This window comes from Prunus avium, chromosome 7 (genome assembly GCF_965620075.1).
Source record: "Prunus avium chromosome 7, drPruAviu1.hap1.1, whole genome shotgun sequence".
Lineage (NCBI taxonomy): Eukaryota > Viridiplantae > Streptophyta > Magnoliopsida > Rosales > Rosaceae > Prunus > Prunus avium.
In genome coordinates this window covers 24945949-24968085 of record NC_142290.1, presented here as the reverse complement: position 1 = coordinate 24968085, position 22137 = coordinate 24945949, and the positions used below count along the sequence as shown (strand labels likewise).

General features: G+C 36.7%; 3 protein-coding genes and 1 long non-coding RNA gene across 4 annotated transcripts; 2 read left to right on the top strand and 2 right to left on the bottom strand.

Annotated features, from left to right (window-relative positions):
- Positions 1–2049: 2049 nt before the first annotated feature.
- LOC110756160 (uncharacterized) lies at positions 2050–6007 on the top strand. The gene is made up of 3 exons (XM_021957550.2): positions 2050–2589; positions 2812–3027; positions 3130–6007. Exons 1-3 carry the CDS (start codon positions 2143–2145, stop codon positions 5629–5631), a joined length of 3165 nt encoding a protein of 1054 aa, XP_021813242.1. The 5' UTR covers positions 2050–2142; the 3' UTR covers positions 5632–6007.
- Positions 6008–6228: 221 nt separating this feature from the next.
- On the bottom strand, positions 6229–8212 carry LOC110756163 (amino-terminal glutamine amidohydrolase). Its single transcript, XM_021957553.2, has 5 exons — positions 8076–8212; positions 7858–7963; positions 7499–7713; positions 7249–7373; positions 6229–6700 (listed from the first exon to the last, which is right to left on the bottom strand). The coding sequence occupies exons 1-5, from the start codon at positions 8147–8149 to the stop codon at positions 6543–6545; spliced, it is 678 nt and encodes a 225-aa protein (XP_021813245.1). The 5' UTR covers positions 8150–8212; the 3' UTR covers positions 6229–6542.
- A 149-nt stretch (positions 8213–8361) lies between these two features.
- LOC110756161 (DTW domain-containing protein) lies at positions 8362–9239 on the top strand. The gene has a single exon (XM_021957552.2). The coding sequence runs from the start codon at positions 8362–8364 to the stop codon at positions 9163–9165; it is 804 nt and encodes a 267-aa protein (XP_021813244.2). The 3' UTR covers positions 9166–9239.
- An 8300-nt stretch (positions 9240–17539) lies between these two features.
- LOC110764766 (uncharacterized) lies at positions 17540–19831 on the bottom strand. Its single transcript, XR_015825801.1, has 3 exons — positions 19627–19831; positions 19432–19517; positions 17540–17803 (listed from the first exon to the last, which is right to left on the bottom strand). It is a non-coding gene; the product is annotated as an uncharacterized LOC110764766 (long non-coding RNA).
- Between the last annotated feature and the right edge of the window lie 2306 nt (positions 19832–22137).

The following is a 22137-nucleotide window of genomic DNA, read 5'->3' as shown; positions in this document are numbered from 1 at the left end:
TTCAACCTATAAGAACATACAATTTTTCCCCACTTATTTTTCCAACATTCATGACGCATGATATATGATCACAGACTTATCGCATTTCAAAAGCAAGTCACACACACCATACAATCACAAGTCGGCTTTGCCAAATAAGTCGTGAACAAAGAAAAAAAAATTGATGGAATGTACGAAAAAAGATGACAAGAATTTGCGCATGAAAGTTTGAGTTACCACTATATCTCTAGAAGCATGAAGAAAAGATTCCCATGTTTCCTCATGATTTATATGCGTTCCTCTGTTCTATAGCCAAGGGCATGTTTGCTAACAGAGAATGGGAGCTCTCATTCAAGGTCATTCCAATATTTACTAGTACTTTGGGAATCAAAATAAGAGTAGGACTTGCATAAAATCAGTAATCACACCCTTGATTTTTCAAGAATGAGACTTCATGATAAATGGGTGATATTGTAATTACAGGCAATCATGGGTCATCCGTACTCACTCTGATTCCAAGTTAGTAAACATTTCACAAATTCGAAATTCACTTACTTTCTTGCCTTAACAATATACTTCTAAAGTATATTTTTGCGAGTTTGGATTCAATCTCTTCCGAATTTGTTTGTTTAAAATGCAAGAGCAGTGCATTAGAGATATTGGAGGGAAACTATAATTTTTTAGAGGGACAACTTTGAGCATAGGCAATGCCCAAAATGTAACACTTAAAAGCCATCAACCCTCAAATCAGTGGCGGACCTATTAAGGCGTAAGGAGGTGCAGCTACACCTCCCCTCGCCCGAAAATCCATAAGAAGTGTTGCATATTGCACCTCTACTCAGCTTTGGAGTTGCAGCGTAAGTGTTTGACGAAATGCCTAAATGAAGTTTTTGTTTCTAAGCGATGTTGTTGCGGCGCTTCTTTTTTTAAGGAAAAAAAGGTTAAAACAGCGTCATTTTGAACTAAGCTTAAAAAAATAAAAATAAAAGAGGAAACCTGCTGCCTTTTCGTGGGCTTTTAATAGGGCATCCATAATTTCTTATTTAAATGGGATTGGGAGTTCTCTTTATTTAATTGGACTTTAATAGGGATGCAAATATAATGCGACGTTTTCATGATATGAAATCTTGTCGGCAACAATTGTAGCTTAATTGTAATGTTATTTTTTTTCAATTAATTATGAATAACATTAGTATTGTTTAAATTATAAGGATATTTAGTTTTCTATCTTCTTCTTTTTTTCGGTGGAGCTTTTAGCCTTTAAAAATTGCACATCCGCTGAAAATCTAACAATACATTTTACTTTGAAAATCGCACCTCCACTGAAAATTGCATCGTTCCTTAAATAAATTACTCAACGAACAGGATATTTTACTTTGAGAACTTAAGGAGTTCGTTCGTTGAGTAAACATGATCATTCCTAGAGTAAATTGACAAAGAAACATTCTTTACAAATCAACGGTACCTTTTACACTATGAACGGCAAAGAGTCGTTCGTGAGGTAAATCTCCTCGTTTCTTAGGTAACTTACTCAACGAATGGGGTATTTTACCCCGTGAACGTAGGGGGTTCATTCGTTGAGTAAATGTGATCGTTCCTAAAGTAAATTGACAAATAAACATTCTTTACCAATCCAACGATACCTTTTACACTACGAATGACAAAGAGTTTTTTTGAGGTAAATCTTCTCTTTCCTTAGGTAAATTACTCAACGAACGAGGTATTTTACCTCGTGAACGTAAGGGGTTCGTTCGTTGAGAAAATGTGATCGGTGTTAGAGTAAATTGACAAAGAAATCTTCTTTACCAATCCAACGATACCTTTTACACTACGTTTTGTTGTTCGCGGGGTAAATCGTCTCGTTTGTTAGGTAAATTACTCAACGAACGGGGTATTTTACTTCATGAACGTAAGGGGTTCATTCGTTGAGTAAACGTGATCATTCCTAGGGTAAATTAACAAAGAAACCTTCTTTACCGATCTAACGATACCTTTTTTACCCTAGGACCAAAGTAGTAAAACTGGCAAACTTTAAGAACCAAAAGTGAACTTTTGCCTTCCAAGAATGTATAGGTGTCAAAAATTGAGAGAGCTAACCGAACTAGGGTTTTAGCAAGAATCAAACGGAACGGAACCAAACAAGTGAAAAGACCGCGAAAGAACATGAGCTCCTCCTCCAAGTGTGGCTGCCCCGTCGTCATGGACCTCAACAACACCTTCCGGTTCATGGAATTGGGAGCCTCTTCTTCCTCGTCTAGGGTTCTGAACAGCAGCAGCAACCAGCTCTCGTGCTTCACCTCTGTACGATCCAAATCCCAAAGACCACTGGACCCCTCATGCCGCCTTCATTCCCTTCATCATCCTTCATATCCTTCCTTGGCTTTGCCACTCTGTCGCAGAGATTGTGCCCTAAGAGTAAGAGCCACCATTAAAGAAGATACTAACGTCGTCACCACGGAGGAGAAGGTAAATGGTGATTGTTCTGCTGAAATCGAGCATTCGATTTTGACGGCTTTGTCGCCGTTGGACGGTCGTTATTGGGGTAAAGTCAAGGAATTGGCTCCTTACATGAGTGAATATGGTCTCATCTACTACCGTGTTCTAGTTGAGGTACTGCTTTTATTTATTGCATTTTTTTGTTTGTTTCTATTAGAGCAATTGAGTTTTCTAATCTATTAGAAGCATAACAATTATGTCTTTCAGTATCAAATATCACATTTTTTACAAGTCTTTATTTTTTTGGTTAATTGGGTTCTTTGTGGATTTTTGTTTTTTTTTTTGGTTTTTTTTTTTGGGTGAAGGTGTGATTTATATTTATGAAATGTATGACAGATCAAATGGTTGTTGAAACTTTCACAAATCACTGAAGTCACGGAGGTGCCCGGTTTCAGTGAAGATGCTCACTCTTACTTGCAAGGAATTATTGATGGATTTTGCATCAGTGATGCATTGGAAATCAAGAGGATTGAGAAAATGACAAACCATGATGTAAAAGCGGTGGAGTACTTCTTGAAACAGAAATGCATTTCACATCCAGAAATAGCTAAGGTAGACATTCCCTCGATTAGTTATTTCCTTTGTGTTTGATACAATTCTCTTGATGTCTTTGTTTCTAGTTTTTGAGAATCACTTAATGCTTTCTTATTTCAGGTGCTTGAATTTTTTCATTTTGCTTGCACATCTGAGGACATCAACAATCTTGCTCATGCTTTGATGTTAAAAGGAGCTATCAACAATGTTATATTTCCTGTCATGGATGATTTGATTGAGGCAATATGTGGCATGTCAAAGGATAATGCTTCTGTTCCCATGCTTTCTCGCACACATGGTCAGACAGCCTCACCCACAACTTTGGGGAAGGAAATGGCAATTTTTGCTGTTAGATTAAGCATACAAAGGCACAGAATTTCTGAAGTCGAGATAATGGGGAAGTTTGCTGGTGCTGTAGGAAATTACAATGCTCATCTAGCTGCATATCCTAATATTGATTGGCCCCTAATTGCTGAAGAGTTTGTAATATCTCTTGGAGTGAGTATTAATCATTATGTTACTCAGATCGAGACTCATGATTATATGTCAAAAGTTTTTAATGCATTCAACCGGTTCAATAATATATTGATTGACTTTGATAGTGATATATGGCGCTACATATCTTTGGGTTACTTCAAGCAGACAACTAGGGCGGGTGAAATTGGGTCATCAACAATGCCTCACAAAGTAAACCCTATTGATTTTGAAAATAGTGAAGGTAATCTTGGTGTTGCTAGTGGAAATCTTTCCTACCTGAGTGAGAAGTTGCCTAAATCGCGTTTGCAGCGTGACCTGACTGATTCTACTGTTCTGAGAAACATGGGTGTCGGACTGGGGCACTCTCTTCTTGCTTACAGAAGCACACTGCAGGGAATAGCAAAGCTTCAGGTTAATGAAGCTCGCATAAGTGAGGAGTTGAACCAGTCTTGGGAGGTGCTTGCTGAAGCAATACAAACTGTTATGCGAAGATATAGTGTTCCTGAGCCTTATGAGAAGCTAAAGGAACTAACAAGAGGAAGAACAGTTACCAAAGAAAGAATAAGAGAGTTCATTAAAGGCTTGGAATTACCTGAAGAACCAAAGACCATTTTGTCAAAGCTGACACCGCATAGCTATGTTGGAGCAGCTGTTAAACTGGCCAGGATGGTAGACACGGCTGTTAGAGCCACCAGAAAAAACACCAATGTTTCCACTGAGAAGATCAAGATGGTATCTGGTAAATCTTCTTGTGAATCTGAGCTTGTGAATTTGATGGCTTTGTCACCATTGGATGGGCGGTACTGGGCTAAAGTCAAGGACTTGGCGCCTTACATGAGTGAGTATGGGCTGATCTACTTCCGTGTTCTAGTTGAGATCAAATGGTTACTATGGCTTTCACAAATTCCTGAAGTCACAGAGGTACCTACCTTTAGTGAAAATGCTCGGTCTTATTTGCAAGAAGTGATTAATGGATTTAGTACCAATGATGCATTAGAAATAAAGAAGATTGAGAAAGTAACAAATCATGATGTGAAAGCGGTGGAGTACTTCTTGAAACAAAGATTCCAATCACATCCAGAAATAGCTAAGGTGCTTGAATTTTTTCATTTTGCTTGCACATCCGAGGACATCAACAATCTTGCCCATGCATTAATGCTGAAAGAAGCCATGAACAATGTCATATTTCCTGTCATGGATGATTTGGTTGAGGCAGTATGTGACATGGCTAAAGACAATGCTCATATTTCTATGCTCTCTCGTACTCATGGACAGCCTGCTTCACCCACAACTTTAGGAAAGGAAATGGCAAATTTTGCTGTCAGATTAAGCCGAGAAAGACGAGAGATTTCTCGGGTGGAGATAATGGGAAAATTTGCTGGTGCTGTTGGAAATTACAATGCTCATCTTGTTGCATATCCTGATATCAATTGGCCCCAAATTGCTGAAGAGTTTGTAACATCTCTTGGGTTGAGTTTTAATCCCTATGTTACGCAGATTGAACCTCATGACTATATGGCAGAACTTTTTCATGCAATAAGCCAGTTCAATAACATATTGATTGACTTTGATAGAGATATATGGGACTACATATCTTTGGGTTATTTTAAGCAGATAACTAAGGCTGGTGAGATTGGGTCATCAACAATGCCTCACAAGGTAAACCCTATTGATTTTGAAAACAGTGAAGGCAATCTTGGTGTGGCTAATGGAAATTTTTGTCATCTGAGCATGAAGTTGCCTATTTCGCGTTGGCAACGTGACTTGACAGATTCAACTGTTTTGAGGAACATGGGTCTAGGATTAGGGCACTCTCTCCTTGCCTACAAAAGCATACTTCAGGGAATATCAAAGCTTCAGGTCAATGAAGGTTGCATAAGTGAGGATTTGAACCTTACTTGGGAAGTTCTTGCTGAACCAATACAGACAATTATGCGAAGATATGGTGTTCCTGAGCCCTATGAAAAGTTGAAGGAACTAACCAGAGGAAGAGCAGTTACCAAGGAAAGTATAGTAGATTTTATGCAAGGTTTGGAATTACCTAACGAAGCAAAGTCTAATCTACTAAAGTTAACACCGCATAGTTATGTTGGAGCAGCCGTTGAATTGGCTAGGACAGTAGACAGTGCCGTGAAGGTGTTATGAACCAAGAGTTGATATAGTTGCACAAGGTCTTCCTTTCCTTTTCCTTTGAGACTGCTTTGCACCACAAGGTCCTACACATTTTGACTGCTGTGGGACTAGGAAATAATCAGGTGAAACGTCAGATACGCCAAGGCTGAGGCGCTGCTTTCATTTTAATTGTAGTTGAAAATGTTTGTATTTATATGCTAGGCTGAAAACCCCAGGTTCAAAATTTTGTCCTTGAAGTCTTTAAAGAATGGATGGGGCAATAGGGAAATATGAGAGCTTTTCATCAAGCTCTTTGTCATTTCCAACAGCTCCAGCACTCGGATTTTGGGGGCTAATATTTGGTTATGATGTGTAATAAAAGAACAAAAAAATACATGTTATTTTCAAATTCTGACTTGAAACAAGGTGATGAATAGATAATGAGTTGCAGGCGGCAGCAATAAGATAATTATTTCGCAATGACAATAGTAAACAGGTTCTCATTCACCTCCTGACGCAGTCCATAAGGTTTTCTTCAGTATACAACACAAGCGTGCAAATGCAGCATCGAGGTTAACAGATGACTTAAAAAGTTTACAGGTTACCACTTAGGCTTTTAACATCCTCCAATTCCAAAAGAGGAAAAACGAGAATTTGTCTATTAGAGAGACTTTTTGGCTGCAACCAACCGCTGCATACAAGAATTATCTCACAGCAAACCACTGCAAGAACTTTCCTTCTTGTCATTTTAGTTAAAAATGCAATGCTCCATACAATCCATACAAAAAAAGGAGAATTGCACTTCTCTGAACTACCAAGGAGAATGAAAAACGCAGCCGGAATGAACTAATCCCAAATGTGATACACCAAGAAAAACTCGGTCAGGATACAGGAAATAACAATGCTTTATGTGTGAGTCCAGCTGAAAATAGAATTTCCATACATCAAGGAATCTGCGAAAAGAACTCCTCCAGTTGGCTTTCTGTTATGACCACACCAAGCTTTTTGGTAAAAACTTCATTGGTCATATCAGCTCCTGTACCTGTCACTGCATCTGTAGCACGGATGTCGAAGTAGTCATTCAGGTTGTGAACAGTTCCATCTGCACAAATACAGGAAAGAAGGAAAAAACATTAAATTTCAGTTCTGTTGTGCATTATCACTACCTCGCTTAGCAAAACTATTTGACAGGGAGAGGAAGAGAAGAAATTATAGTTGTTATTAAGTGACTGTTCTATCTCATAAGGGAATTTAAATAAAAATGATTTTATCTTTCATTATAAACAGAACTTATAACACTCTGACCACACGAAGCATGAGCTTCTCATTAAGTTATGCATTTTCCAGCTATTAGTAGTAGAAATCTGACCAAAACTCAAGAATGGAAGTTCCAAATATATATTCTAATAATATGATCCTAAACTCAAGAATCAGATATTTTAAATGACGCATAGTTTCATCTAAAAGACATAAAGCAGAAAATGCAAGGCGTTAGAGGCTTACGAATTCAAACGACGCATTATTTTGCTTGTTTGTTTATTGGAAATTAAAATTTGTTAGAAGTGGTATGCTCCAATCTAGTTGTTCTGATTGTTAATGATTTTACCATCACCAAACTTCATAAAAATGTAAGATGAATTTAACATTTACCCTCCGCAACAATGGGCTGGTAGAGGGGAGGTTGATGTAGCCAATTGCCAACAGAATCTTTCATGTGTCTCCTATCAGATGCAAAGCAACGGAGAAACACGGGGGCATGCACAATCCGGAAATACCTGCACCACCACATAAAGAATGTCGTAAATAATGTTTACTGATCACATATTCAGCATGTTAAATTTCCAGACTCTGAGCCAGGCACAGACTGAGCCAAAAACATACAATACAAGTGATGAAATACCTTTGGAATTCAGAAAAGGTCTGAAAGTCGGGCCGGATAGTTTCGGAGACATAGCGTGCTAAGGGGCAAGGAAATGGAAGACTTGAATCTAAATCCCACACCAAGTGTGGGGAGGGTGAGTCACCTCTGCCTTTTCTCTGTATGCAAATGACATGATAATCCCAGAGAACAACCCCATCTGCTCGGCTGCTGGCCTTCTGATGCCACAATGGGATCTTCACCATTTTTTAATTTTGCATCACAGCAAACAAATAGTAAATTCATTAAAAGGGAAACTGTAGCATCTAATAAAATGACAACATATATAAATTTTAAAAACAAATAAATCAATTAAGTCACTTGGGTACAAGGGCACATGCCTGTTTTTTCTCATTGGAAATGAAAACAACATAAAGATCAGAACTTTGGGCATCTGCTATGCCCTTTGTGCCCAGTTCCTTGCAAAGCAAGTACACATTCTCCTCACTTCATAAACACACACAAGAAAGAAAAAGGTAATTAATTTTTCTACCTACCAGATTATTAGCACAAGCAAGCAGAGAAACACAAAACAAAACAAAACAAAACCAAGGCTTACCAGTAATAAGGGGTGTGTTGAAATTGAGAGACGTCCCACGAGCTGCCGCTTACTTCCAACTCTGACGTCGTCATCTCTCTCTCTCTCTCTGCCGCTCTCTCTCTCTCTGTCAGCTGACCTCTCTCTTCCAAATTTGATCAGATTTTTTAACTACCACCCACCCAACCCAACAACGACATGTCGTTTATGAACCCAACAATATATAAACCCAAAACGCTACCGTTTAACCTTTCTTCTATAAAGCAAGCGAGCTCCTCATAGGTCCATAATTTAACATTGACATGGAATGATGGAACCAGAAGAAGACATCCACATCTCCGACAGCGCCGCCGCCGATCCACCGCCGCGTGGGCCCAGGCCCATATGCAGCAACTGCACCCGACCCGGCCCGGTCTGCCTCTGCCACTCTCTCCCGGCCCAGCCCATCAAAACCCAGACCCAAATCATAATCCTCCACCACCCCCACGAAGCCAATCACAAGCTCTCCACAACCCCAATCCTCACCAAATGCCTCTCCAACTCAACCGTCATTGTTGCGCGCAAGCTCAAGCCAGGCCTCTCCCCGCTCCTTGACCAATTACCGCCCGCCATCTACCTCTTCCCCCCAAACAAAGCCTCACCCGCCGTCAGCCTATCAGACCTCCCCAGCTCACCCGTCTCCAAACACTCCCCTCTGGTGCTCATCGCCTTCGACGCCACGTGGAAGCATGCCAGGGAGATGGTCAAAGCCAGCGAGGGGTTTTTGTCGACGTTTGCGAGCAGGGTTTGTTTGGATGTGGATGAGAGTGTGAGTGGTGGGAGCATTTACGACTCGGAGTTGGTTTTGCGGAAAGAGCCGTTTGGTGGGTGCGTGAGTACCATGGAGGCTGTGGCCAGGGCCTTGGGTGTGATTGAGCCCAATGGGGTCGAGATTGAGGCCAGGCTTATTAGGGTTTTGAGGGACATGGTGGCTTCGCAGGCTCGGTATCTTAAGACGCCCGCGAAGCCCAGGCCCAAGTTGTTGAAGAAAGGCAAGGAGAAACAGCAGCTCAAGGATGAGAGTGAGAGTGTGAGGGAGATTGATCGGATATCGGGTCACGGGCAACTTTAGGCCCGCACCCGAGTTGGGACCCGCCACTCTTTTGTAAAAGTGTTTTCTTATTCGAACCATCCCAATTTTTGGTACCCTATTTTTTTTTTTCTTGAACTGAAAATCTATTGGATCAAAGAAAACTTGCAATTAAAAAAACCCTAATGTCGGTTTCTTTTTGCATTTTTTGTGTCCGACTGTGCACCGACCAAACCGTCCTTGTGGAATCTTCCATAATATATCCTCTTCATTGCTTATCATGTGGACAACTCTTCTTGTGAGCAATTAAAAAGGCATATAAATTGCAAAATGGAAATCAAAGAAATACTTAAATATTGAAGTAGGTTAGCCAATTAGGCGTGTCAAAGTTTATTGTATTCTTTTTCTAGAAAAAAGAAACAACATTGATTGCTTTTTAAAAATAAATAAAAAACTGAAACACATCACAAATGAGGGCACCTTCTACAGTGCACCAGGTGCACCCATGCACCATTTGTCATTTATGATGCTCCCAAATTTAAAAAAAAATTGGTTACCGGTTATACAAGTTATCAAGTTTCCACTTTTTGAAAATGCAATTGCATAAGGGTCATGCAATTATGCCCTTCCTGTTTGGCAATTGACATATGATTGGATAGTGATTTACAGTAGTTTGGATATGAGAATACCATAACATTGTAAGAGGATCCTAAAACTTATAAGTTATAAGATTTGGGTAGCGGTTTACAAATTTTTGAACCATGATTACAACATTAGGGTTCACTTAATCCATAATGTTGTAAATACTCATTTACAAGGATATGGATCCACATTACAAGGAATTGGTAACTCCGGACCATGAGGATGTAAATTGGGTCCTTATTCTAATAAAATAAGGGTTTACAAGATTAAGGGCTAATTTTACAATTTTGGGATACGAGGGTACCAAAACATTGTAAAAAGAATCCCTAAACTTGTAACTTATAAGTTTTTGGTAACAATTTACAGGGTTTTCCTCATGGATTACAACGTTAGGGTTCACCAAATTCATAATGTTGTAAATCATATATTTACAAAAATATAGATCCATATTACAAATGATTGGTAATAGTGGACATTAGGGATGTAAATTGGGTCCTTATTCTAGTAAACAATGGTTAAGGATGGATTTTACAATCTTATGGAACATAAATGTCTAAAATAGAGTAATACGAGACCTTAATATTGTAAATATTTGTGTTTACAAGTATAATGACCTAATTTACTTTCCTAAGGTCCCTAGTTACCTTAATATTGTACTAGACGTCTTTATCCTTGTAAATTACGATATTACAAGATTACGGATGAGTTTTACAATCTTCAGGAACATAACTATCCATAAAAGAGTAATACAAGACCTTAGTATTGTAAACATCCGAGTTTACAAGTATAAGGACCCAATTTACCTTCCGAATGTTCCCATTTACCCTAATATTGTACTACATGTCTTTATCTTTGTAAATTACGATATTACAATATTAAGGATGCATTTTACAATCATATGGAACATAACTGTCCAAAACCGAGTAAAACAAGACCTTAATATAGTAAATGTTTGTGTTTACACATATAAGGACTCAATTTACTTTCCTAATGTCCATAGTTACCTTAATATTGTATTAGACGTCCTTCTCTTTGTAAATTACGATATTACAAGATTAAGGATGGGTTTTACAATCTCCTGGAACATAACTATCCAAAATAGAGTAATACGAGACCTTAATATTGTAAACATCCATGTTTACAATACTAAGGACCCAATTTACCTTCCGAATGTTCCCTTTGACCCTAATATTGTATTACATGTCTTTATCTTTGTAAATTACGATATTACAAGATTAAGGATGCATTTTACAATCATATGGAACATAACTGTCCAAAACCGAGTAAAACAAGACCTTAATATAGTAAACGTTTGTGTTTACACGTGTAAGGACTCAATTTACTTTCCTAATGTCCCTAGTAACCTTAATATTGTACTAGACGTCCTTCTCTTTGTAAATTACGATATTACAAGATTAAGGATGAGTTTTACAATCTCATGGAACATAACTATCCAAAATAGAGTAATACGAGACCTTAATATTGTAAACATCCATGTTTACAATACTAAGGACCCAATTTACCTTCCGAATGTTCCCCTTGACCCTAATATTGTACTACATGTCTTTATCTTTGTAAATTACGATATTACAATATTAAGGATGCATTTTACAATCATATGGAACATAACTGTCCAAAACCAAGTAAAACAAGACCTTAATATAGTAAACGTTTGTGTTTACACGTATAAGGACTCAATTTACTTTCCTAATGTCCCTAGTTACCTTAATATTGTACTAGACGTCCTTCTCTTTGTAAATTACGAAATTACAAGATTAAAGATGAGTTTTACAATCTCCTGGAACATAACTATCCAAAATAGAGTAATACGAGACCTTAATATTGTAAACATTCATGTTTACAATACTAAGGACCCAATTTACCTTTCGAATGTTCCCATTTACCCTAATATTGTACTACATGTCTTTATCTTTGTAAATTACGATATTACAAGATTAAGGATGCATTTTACAATCATATGGAACATAACTGTCCAAAACCAAGTAAAACAAGACCTTAATATAGTAAACGTTTGTGTTTACACGTATAAGGACTCAATTTACTTTCATAATGGCCCTAGTTACCTTAATATTGTACTAGACGTCCTTCTCTTTGTAAATTACGATATTATAAGATTAAGGATGAGTTGTACTAGACATCCTTCTCTTTATACGTTTATTGTGTTATTTAATTATAAATTAAATAGATGTTTACAAACTATTAACACAGGACAAAAATTGCATGTTTTTCACCAAAAAAAAATTATTAAATTTGGGGTTACAAAACTATTTCGAATGGGAAGTGAAATCCTATGGAAAACGAAGCCAAACATTAAGAAAATAGGCATGCATGCATGTTTGCAATTTCAAACATACGGTTGGTCAATTGCATTATACTTGTCCAATTTCCTACACATTGTTTGTCAAATGCATTATGTTTGTTCAATTTCCAACTCACTGTTTGTCAATTGAGTTATTTCCTTTTCCTCCTAGGTGAGCCAATCTATCAGTGCCCTTTCCATCTTATGGTCACTTCCTTTCAAATTAACTCATTCAATCCATTCACATACAACAATAGACGATCATATTTGACATCATTATAGAATAAGTTTGTAGCATCAAACAAGTTACATAAGTTCAAATCTACCACAAAATATATAATCTCACTTATGAACGTATACCACAAAGACAAAATACTCATAATACAATTTATGTTTTCTTCCTTAGCCTTAGCCTCTTACTAATAGGGCGTGGTTCTAGTTCCAGCAAAGAGGTCTTTCGTTTTTGTGGTGATGCTTTGCCTTTCCCTTTAATTGCAGCTGCTTTTTCTTTGGAATGCACCGCCCCTCCTTTAAATTTTGTTTTCACCACAGCTCCTTTTCCCTTTGTGTTAGGGGGTGGTGACTTGGTTGTGGTCTCCTCCACTAATACCTCATCTTCCTCGTCCTCCTGGTCATTTTCCGGGTCATTTTCGTCCTCGTCCCCGTTTTCCTCGACCTCCTCATCCTCCTCATCCTCCTCACCATCCTCGCAAGTGTGTTCGGTTCATTTTTACACATGATTTTTCATGTTATTCACCCACTATTTTGAGTTAGTTCTTGACATTTTATAGCTTTTTACTTCCTTTTTGTGTTTTCTTAGATTTTACCTTGGTTAGAATGAAAATGAGCTAAAAGTGCATTATTGGTTATAAATTCTGTTTTTGTTCATTTTCGTAGGTCAACTTCTTGGCCTCGGATCAGCATGCTCCGGTGCTCGGATGAGGTGAAGATCTTCACGAGACTTGTTCCAATGGATGTTAACTACAACATATCCAAATTTGAGCTCCATTGGACAAGTATTGCCTATCCAACCAATCCAGCATGTTACCACAGCTCTGGAAATCCGAACTTGGCCAGCTTTTACCTCCTTTGTGTTATTTTGATTTTCTTGTTACCATAACTCTTGGTAACAAGAAGTTACCTTAGCTTTGAGATAATTTCTGAAGCATTTGGCATCTTTGTGAAGTCAAAGCTTCATCATGGCAAGGGGACAATGGGCAAAGGCTTTAGAGGAAAGAATGAGTTTTATATTAAAAGTGTGAGCTGGAAATGATGGGCAAAGGAGCAAAGGGAAGTGCAATCTGAAGTGGGAGAGGTTTTGAACGTGGGTAGCCTATCCATTCTATCATTCTACACATTGAGAGCAGATTTTGGAGAGTTTGGAGATAGGAGAAGCCAAGGTGCAGCCAAGCAAAGTGGAGAAGAAGGCTTCCACCATTGATGACCTTGAAGCTTTCATCATTTTCTCAAAATCTGTTAACTCTTTCTAATTTTATTTTGAATTTGTATTTGGAATAAGTATGAGCAACTAAACTCCATAGCTAGGGCTTAGGTTGAAGCCCTAAACATGATTACCTTATTGTTTTGATGCTTGAGTGTATGAATTTCTAGATATTGTTGATGAATTCCAATTCACCAAATTAATCTATCCTTGATGTGTGTTTTTCCTTGGTTGGCCATCTTTGAAAGCATGCTTCTTGAGATTGTTGGGGTTATGTGTATCTTCATGTTATCCTAAGCAATAAATGGATGAAGTAAGAATCATCCATGTGAATTGGTTTCTTGAATACCTAATGTAAACACCATGCTATTAGGATTCTTGTGATGTTCATATTCTCTTTGAACTTAATGGGTTCTCCTTGTAATTGAATCGAAGTACGAACCATACCTAGGTTCGGTTATGGGGAGGGCACAAGTATTGTAGCACGAACCATGCACTTTACGTATATTAGAGAGAATCAATGCGTCTTGAGCCACGACCCATGGTCTTGATTGCGAACATTTTCATCAACATGTTTAGAGTTCATCATTTGAGTATTCATGAACATAGGTAGAATTGTTTAGGGTGGATTCCGAAACCCTAGTGTTTGTTACATTTTAATTTCACAATTTGATAATTCATCTCTGCTATTCTCATTTAAATTCAAAGTCCATTTACTTTCATGCAATAGAAATAGGTCACTTGAACCAAATCAAACCCCCCCCCCCCCCCCAAATGTGTGTGTGAGTTGTGTGTTTGATACATTGTGTGTCTTGTTTACTGAATTCTGTTTATTTTCGTAACTGTTTTGGACTTTTGGTCCGCGCTATGTTCTTCGTTTTTGTGTGCTGAATCCAACCGTGTAAAGAACGTGAAATTTGGATAAACGGTTGGAAAGTTATAGGTCAAATACTGGACAGAGGTCGAAACTGGAAAAATAGAGAAACGAATCTGTCCAAATGGTGATAAAAGGGTGATAGAAAGTGTTGTTTGTGTTTTTCTCTAGTTTTCTTGTGTTGTTCCATTTCTTTTACACTTCTTTACTCATTTCTAGTTTCCATTTTGCATTTGTGCATTTGTGGTGTGTTAATTAAGTGTTCTCTTTGTACTCAAATTATAACTTATAGGAAGCCGACAAGTTCTTCGTGGGATCGACCCCGTACTTACATAATCTATACTTCAATAGATTCGTGCACTTGCGGGTATTTTTAATTGGTTGTTTGCACATTAATTTGTGTCCTCTTAGGAATGCAACAAAGTGCACATTGTAAACAATAGCGCACATATTGAAAAATAGTAAAGGGTGCAAGTAAAGGATCTTGCCCACAAAGATTGGTTGTTAACGTTGTAAAATGGATCCATAAACATGTAAGTTACACAATTTAGGTAGTGATTTACAAGTTTTTGTACCACGATTACAATGTTAGGGTTCTTATAATCCTTAGCGTTGTAAATCCTTATTTTACAAGGATATAGATCCAAATTACAAAGAATAAGTAAGTCCGGACCATGAGGATGTAAATTGGGGTCCTTATTCTAGTAAAATTGGGGTCCTTCTCCAAAGTCTACCTTTACCTTATCATTGTAAGAGGGATCATTTCAATTGTAAATCAGGATATTATAACGCTATGGATAAGGAAGAACCTCAAACCTATAATCATGGTGCAAAAAATCATAAATGAGAACCCAAATCTTGTAATGTACGAGATTAAGGATCTCCGTTACGAGTTTTTAGAAAGCTTACGTCCAAAGCACTGTAATACGAGTCCTTAATGTTATAAACCATTGTATTTACAAGAATAAGTACCAATTTTACATCTCCAAGGTCCACAATTACCTTAACCATGTAATAGAAATCCATTCTATTGTAATTTATGACATTACAAGTTTATGGATACACTTTACAAGTTTATGGAACATGGAGGTCCAAAACATTTACTTCTCTAAGGTCCCCCCTTACATTAACATTATAAGAGAGATCATTTCTAATGTAAATTATAGTATTCCAAGATTATGGATTATAAAGAACCTCAAAGTTGTAATTTATTTATTTATTCAGTATGCACTTACCATTACTTTTTTGACAACTGCTTTATGGTATGCAATTACCTTAGCCTGTTTGGCAATTGCATTACGGTATGCAATTACCGTCACCTGTTTGGCAATTACATTACGGTATGCAATTACCATTGCCTGTTTGACAATTGCATATATAGTATGTGAAATATGTTCAAATTTCTCCAAGGCCTTTGTACTTGGTTGTATAAAATGGGTCATTCAGGGTTGTAATCTTGGTGCAAAAACGTGTAAATTGGAACCCAAATATTGTAATCGACGAGATTAAGGATCCATTTTACATGTTTATGGAACGCTTATATCCAAAAAAATTGTAGTTTATGAATGCACTTTATAAGTTTATGGAACTTTGACGTCCAAGTAATTGTAAAAAGGGTCTTTAATATTGTAAACCGTTGTGTTTACTTCTCCAATGTCCATCCTTACCTTAACATTGTAAGATAAATCTTTTCGAATGTAAATTATAGTATTATAAGATTATGGATTATAAGGAACCTTAACTTTGTATTATAAGACAGATCTTTTTAATTTATTCATTATGATTTACATGAGGTTTTACAAGATTAAAGACCGATATTACAATATTTTGGATATGAAGGTGCCACAATGTTGTAAAGAGAATTCAAAAACACGTAAATTACAAGATTTTGGTATCGGTTTATGAGTTTTTACACTTGGATTACAACATTTGGGTTCACCGAATCTAAAATGTTGTAAATTCCATTTTTACAAGAATATGGATGCACTTTACACGATTTTGCATCGTGATTAAAACGTTAAATAAAAACTGCTCCTTATTCTTATAAAAACAATGGTTTACAACATTACGGACCCATCTTACAGCGTTTAGGACATGAACATTCCCAAACCTTATAAAACCATGGGCTTTGCAATTGCCAATCAAGCAGTCGGTTTTTGCAAATTACGAGACAAATTTCCCATAATTATTTAAAAGTGAGACCTAATTTAACCAAAAAAAAAATTCTTAACAATGAAAGTTAATATGTGAAAATCTAATACTTTGTAACTTTATTTATGTCAATCAGTATGATCTAATACTTTCCATTTGTTATAACTTATATTTATTTTACCCTTAATCAATTGAAATGTTTCTTTTCGGAAATAAACTTATACAAATATATAATTTCTTCTGTATTTTCATGCAAAACATATAAAGCATGGATTCCTAGGAATAAAATGTATAAAATCTGCTGCAGTAGCATATGGACCACGTTTGCAATAATGCACATAAAATGCAATTGGAAGGACAGAAATTACGAATTGTAAGGAAAAATGCAATTGCATTCTATTAAGCAATGGTTCTATGCATTCTACTAAGTTTTTTTGCACATGGATTACAATCTTTTGAACATACCATTAATTATGAAGGATTTATCATTAGTGAGAAATTCTACATTTCATAATTGTGCACAGATAATGACAACTACGCACAGATAATGACAACTGCAACGCAATTGCCAAATGGGACCACTTTGATTGTCAATTGCACGATTAGAATGCAAATTACACTACATGTTTGTCAATTGCATTGAAAAATCACATATTGTATTTCCATTTTCAATTAATTGTGCACAGATAATGGCAATTGCTCAACTATAATGCAAATGGGACTGCTTTCTTTGTCAATTGCACTACCGGAATGCAAATGGGACTACTTTGTTTGTTAATTGCATTGAAAAATCACATATTGTACTTACGTTCTCAAAATTGAAAGGGCTGCCAATAACATGGCAATATGCATACACTGATCGCAAAAACTGCCTAACCAATTGGTAATTGGATTAAACAATGACATATATGATTAACCAAGTTTGTATAAATATGTCTACGATTAACCAAGCTATATAACTTGTATGAATATTTGACAAAAGAATAAATGGCAGGGAATTAATCATAAAGAGAACATATCAATAGTTTTTATGGTACAATTGCAAACTATAAATGCAATTTACGTGCTTATCTTGATGTCTAACTTTTTTGTCCCAAGTGTCACAACCGACATAAAGAAGACCATGTTTATGGTTTTTGCTGCATCCCTTAATGTGCTTAATTGACTTACATCTCGTATTTGTCAAATATCCATCACTATCTTTTGGTACATTGATCAATGAATTGCAAAATTTGAGATGATTTTAATCCTCCTACATATTCCCAAACAAAAGAAATTAAGAAATACATGAAGTTACATATACATATAAGATTAAAAGTGACACTAAATTATAAAACTGTTTTGCAGCTTCTATTTGTTTTAGGAAACGATGTGACCAACCATATGATCAAGCTAAGAGAGGATGCTAGTGACAAACTAGAGGAGTAATGAAGAAGAGCTGAGAAGATTTATAAAAAAAATAAAAATAAATAAATAAATAAAAGAGCTGAGAGATATAGTAACGACATAAAATGAGTGTCTTGAAGCACTGCTGTATCAGATTTTCAGACAAACACAATTTACACAGCGTGCAAATAGCCAAAAAGAAAAAAACTAAACAAAGGAAAAAGAATATAAAAGGCAAGTGTTATACCACTTCCAGATCTGATATTCTTTATTGAAGAGCAGCACATACGCAAAATTCTATGGTGAACATTGCATTGCCATGAAAAAAAAAAAATATAGCACAAGACTACATCTATCTACAACAAATATAACCTCAGATTTCATCAACCAATGCAAATATTTAAAAATTCATCACTTATTAGCTCTTTTATTTATTTATTTAAATTATAGGAAACAATTATATATAACATCACTTATCAGCTTTAAACATCAAAACATTCCCAAATTCAAGATATAATGACCATATTCCTTATCTAAATCAGAACCATGGCTACAAAGTCGAGACTAGAAACTTCCACAACTTCCACTTCAGCCCAATTGGTTATTTGAGTTCTTTATAGGTTCAGCCCAGGTCAAAGTCACATGATTTCTAAAGCATTCCCAACCTACAAACAACACAAAGTGTTTTCCCAATAATTTCACTTTTTTCCATTTATTCCAACTAAAAACCCAGAGAGGAGTCCTGCGTTGCTTCATCTTAAGGACAAAAAAGTGATCAATGCCAAAGAATTCCAAGACAAAAGCGATAGCTCAAAACACTAAATCATACAAATGTGGCTATTTAGTATTGAAAGAGTACTAATCTGAAATGAACAACTACAATAAAAGAAACATAAAGGCAGAGCTCAAATTGAATAACTATGAAACTTTTACAAAAAAACACCAATCATTTACAAGAGGAACACCCTCCCAATAATCCAAAATTCAGCACCAGATAGGAACCAAAAGCAAAACCCAAAAATGAAAATTACTTCAAAACGAGACATGAAATGTTCATCCAACAATTGATAATAAGCCTAAACAAAGCTTTGTATGAGACAAAGCTCATGAAGTCACTATGTGTGTATATATATGGAAAAAAAGAGCAAACTGAGTTGTGAGAGATTGGAGGTCGAAATTTAAGTCCACACATTGTAAATAACTTGTCAGGGCAGTTATAGCAAGAGGAAAAAAAAACGCTTTGAAGACCAATAAATTCCAATAAATGAGCTCCAAACTTATATCAATATTCAACGATTAATGAATCTTATAAATTAGACCCACCAAATATCCAGAAAATAAAAAACTATCAATCCATCACAATCTCAACCACCTTGACAGCCTTAATTTAACAGAAAAATCATCTACCTCAACCCCCAATTCAATTCAGAAGCCCTAATTCGACAATCCTAATTTAACAGAAAAAACCCTAAATTCAAAGGAAATGATGCTTACCTTAAACTGATATGAGAGAGAAATCGAGGAGAGGATATGACGTCGCTGATGCTGTCTCGTCGACGTCGTCACAGAAGGAGGAGTGCCTGTGGAAGGAATCAAAATCAAACAGACTGAGAAAAGAGGAGGCAAAGCGGCTCTGTTCAGAGAGAGATGTAAGGAGATAGAAGAAGGAGAATAAGAAGCCTGACTTACCTGAGAGGAGAGGAGATGTGGTCGTCGCCGCTTTCTCGTTGTCACAGAAGGAGGAGAGGAGCTGCCGTGGAAGGAATCGAACTCGAAGAGAAAGAAAAATGAGAAACCCAACCCTAGTCGACTTGAAACATCTCTGATTGAAGGAGAGAGCAATTGTTTTTATTTTTGTCTTTTGTTTTACCTACAGCAACAAGTTAACTGGTAATCAACAATCAACGGTGTGGATTATCTCTCATGCCCCAATTACTCATCCGATGGTTATAATAGTTGGCGCATCAGTGCGCCTGGCGCACTGTAGAATTTTCCCACAAATGAGATCCTTTCGGATCTTAGTACCGTACAAATCAAAATAAACTATAATAAGTACATCTAAAGAGAAATTATTAAACCACCAAGAGTGGCCCAATGGTTTGTCCGTCATTTGGGTAAGGCTTTGGGGTTCAGTTGCGTTTGCTCCCTAATTCGAGTTCCAGCAGTTGCAACACCTGGTGGCCAGCGGCAGGCTCAGTTCCGCGAGTGGGGATTAGTATTAAATCAAATGCAAGAACTATTATACCCATATTAGCTTCTCTATAAACGTACTTATAGTCAAATGACGGAAATTCCCAAAAAGTCGCCAGATATCTTTACAATTGATCGTAAGATCCAAGATATATTAGTTTGCCTAGTAATAATTTGTATAAACGTCTTAGAGTCTCCCTAAAAACAATGATTGCATTGTTTCGACATTGGATATAGAGTATTTTTCTTTGGTCAACCCTTGGCTATAGAGTATAGAGAAATTGTTGCTACGCTTTTGTGATGGTCCATAAACTTTGTTTTTACTGGCATTGTTTTGTGAGCACAAACTTCTCTTATGTAGTTGAAAATTTCTACATTGAGACCTCCCACGTGCAGGAAGACAAAGGGTGTGGACCAATGATATACAAGAGAGTGATCAAAATGTGCATGTACAGCACATGACATGTTCACTTTTTTGCTCTTAAAAGCTGTCACACTAAGATTATAATTAATGGTGTCTAGGAACTTTCTATTTCGGATTGTTTTTCTAGTGCACAAGTTACAACCATATTGCAGCATGAAGGAGGAAAGGCTGCGAGAGGAATGGTGAGGAAAAGGAGATGCGAGGAACAATGGTAGGGTTAGGGTTTATGCAAGTGGAATGTTATTCATCACACTCTCGGGTTTGTTCTTTTGTATTTCTTATGCGATGTTTTGACATCATTTTTATAAATTTTAAAATTAAATTAAATTTTTTTTAAAAAAACAGATTTAAAGTGAAAGCTCGCACATTGAGAGTTTGAATAGTAAACTATTTAAAGCATCTCTAAGGGAGTATGTAAAGGAGTATGTAAACAAGGTTTGAATAGTTACGTTAGCACTTTCATCATCTAACGGAGTAGGCATTTGAGTAGGCAAAATATACATTGCCAGGGATGAGCATTGGTTGGGTTGGGTAAGTTTTGGTTCCAACCTGATATACAACGATTTATGATTTCTTGGACCCAAGACTCGCTTATTATTAGGCCAATTGAACCCAACCCAGCCCAATCCTTTTGTGATCAAGTTTGGCGATTCAGTTGGGTTAATTCAAAATTAAGCCCCTTTTTAAGTTTTGGTTCCAACCCGTACAAAATGGTTTATGATTTTTTGAACTTAAGACCCATACATTAGGCCAACCCTCTATGATTTGGTCTGGTTGACTCAAAATTGTGCCCACCCCTACATACTGCCTCCAGTATGCAATGTTGCATACTTCAAAAGCCATTGGTATATTGGGTAAGAATGATTACTTCTAAACTGAATGCAAATTGTATTCCTCTATACAATTCTCCCTATTGGCGAAGGCTAATTGTATCCCTCTATATCTAGCAGTATGTCATGGCTACCCAAGCTAAATACAATTCATTTAGAGAACCTAATCAATTTGTAATTACAATGCAATTCGGTCATTCTCTATTACAATACTCTATGTCGTGTTGTTGGGATATGGTTAACTTGTGTTAAATCCCTAACATGACATCTCTAGGTTATATGATTCACTTGGATGCAATTGTAAACGTTCTTGATTCAATTCTCATCATATACTTTGGCCAAAGATTCAACAAATCATATCTTTAGAGTATTCTCTCTTCCTACTAAGAGTAGAAATTCTTTGTTGTACATTCACATACCTCTGTGCATATGCTAAGTATCTTGAGGAATACCTTTAAGTCACATCCTTTTGATACGACTGTATAGTGCTCTAAAAAACAAACAGCTCATACACAAGAAAACTGTGATGTCTCAGGTCTAAGGACTAATTTACATTATCGCAACTTAGAATTCTTTGTTTGACACTTGTCAGTGAGACTTCCATACGAGAATTCTTGAGTTTATCGTGTTCAGTGAACTCTATCTCTATAGAGCACCTACACACCTGTCTCATTGTCTCTACACATTGAGACTAGTTATCCTCCCAATTGAGCAGACATAGTGTGTACCAGTCTTTGCGGATTACCATTGTCCAAT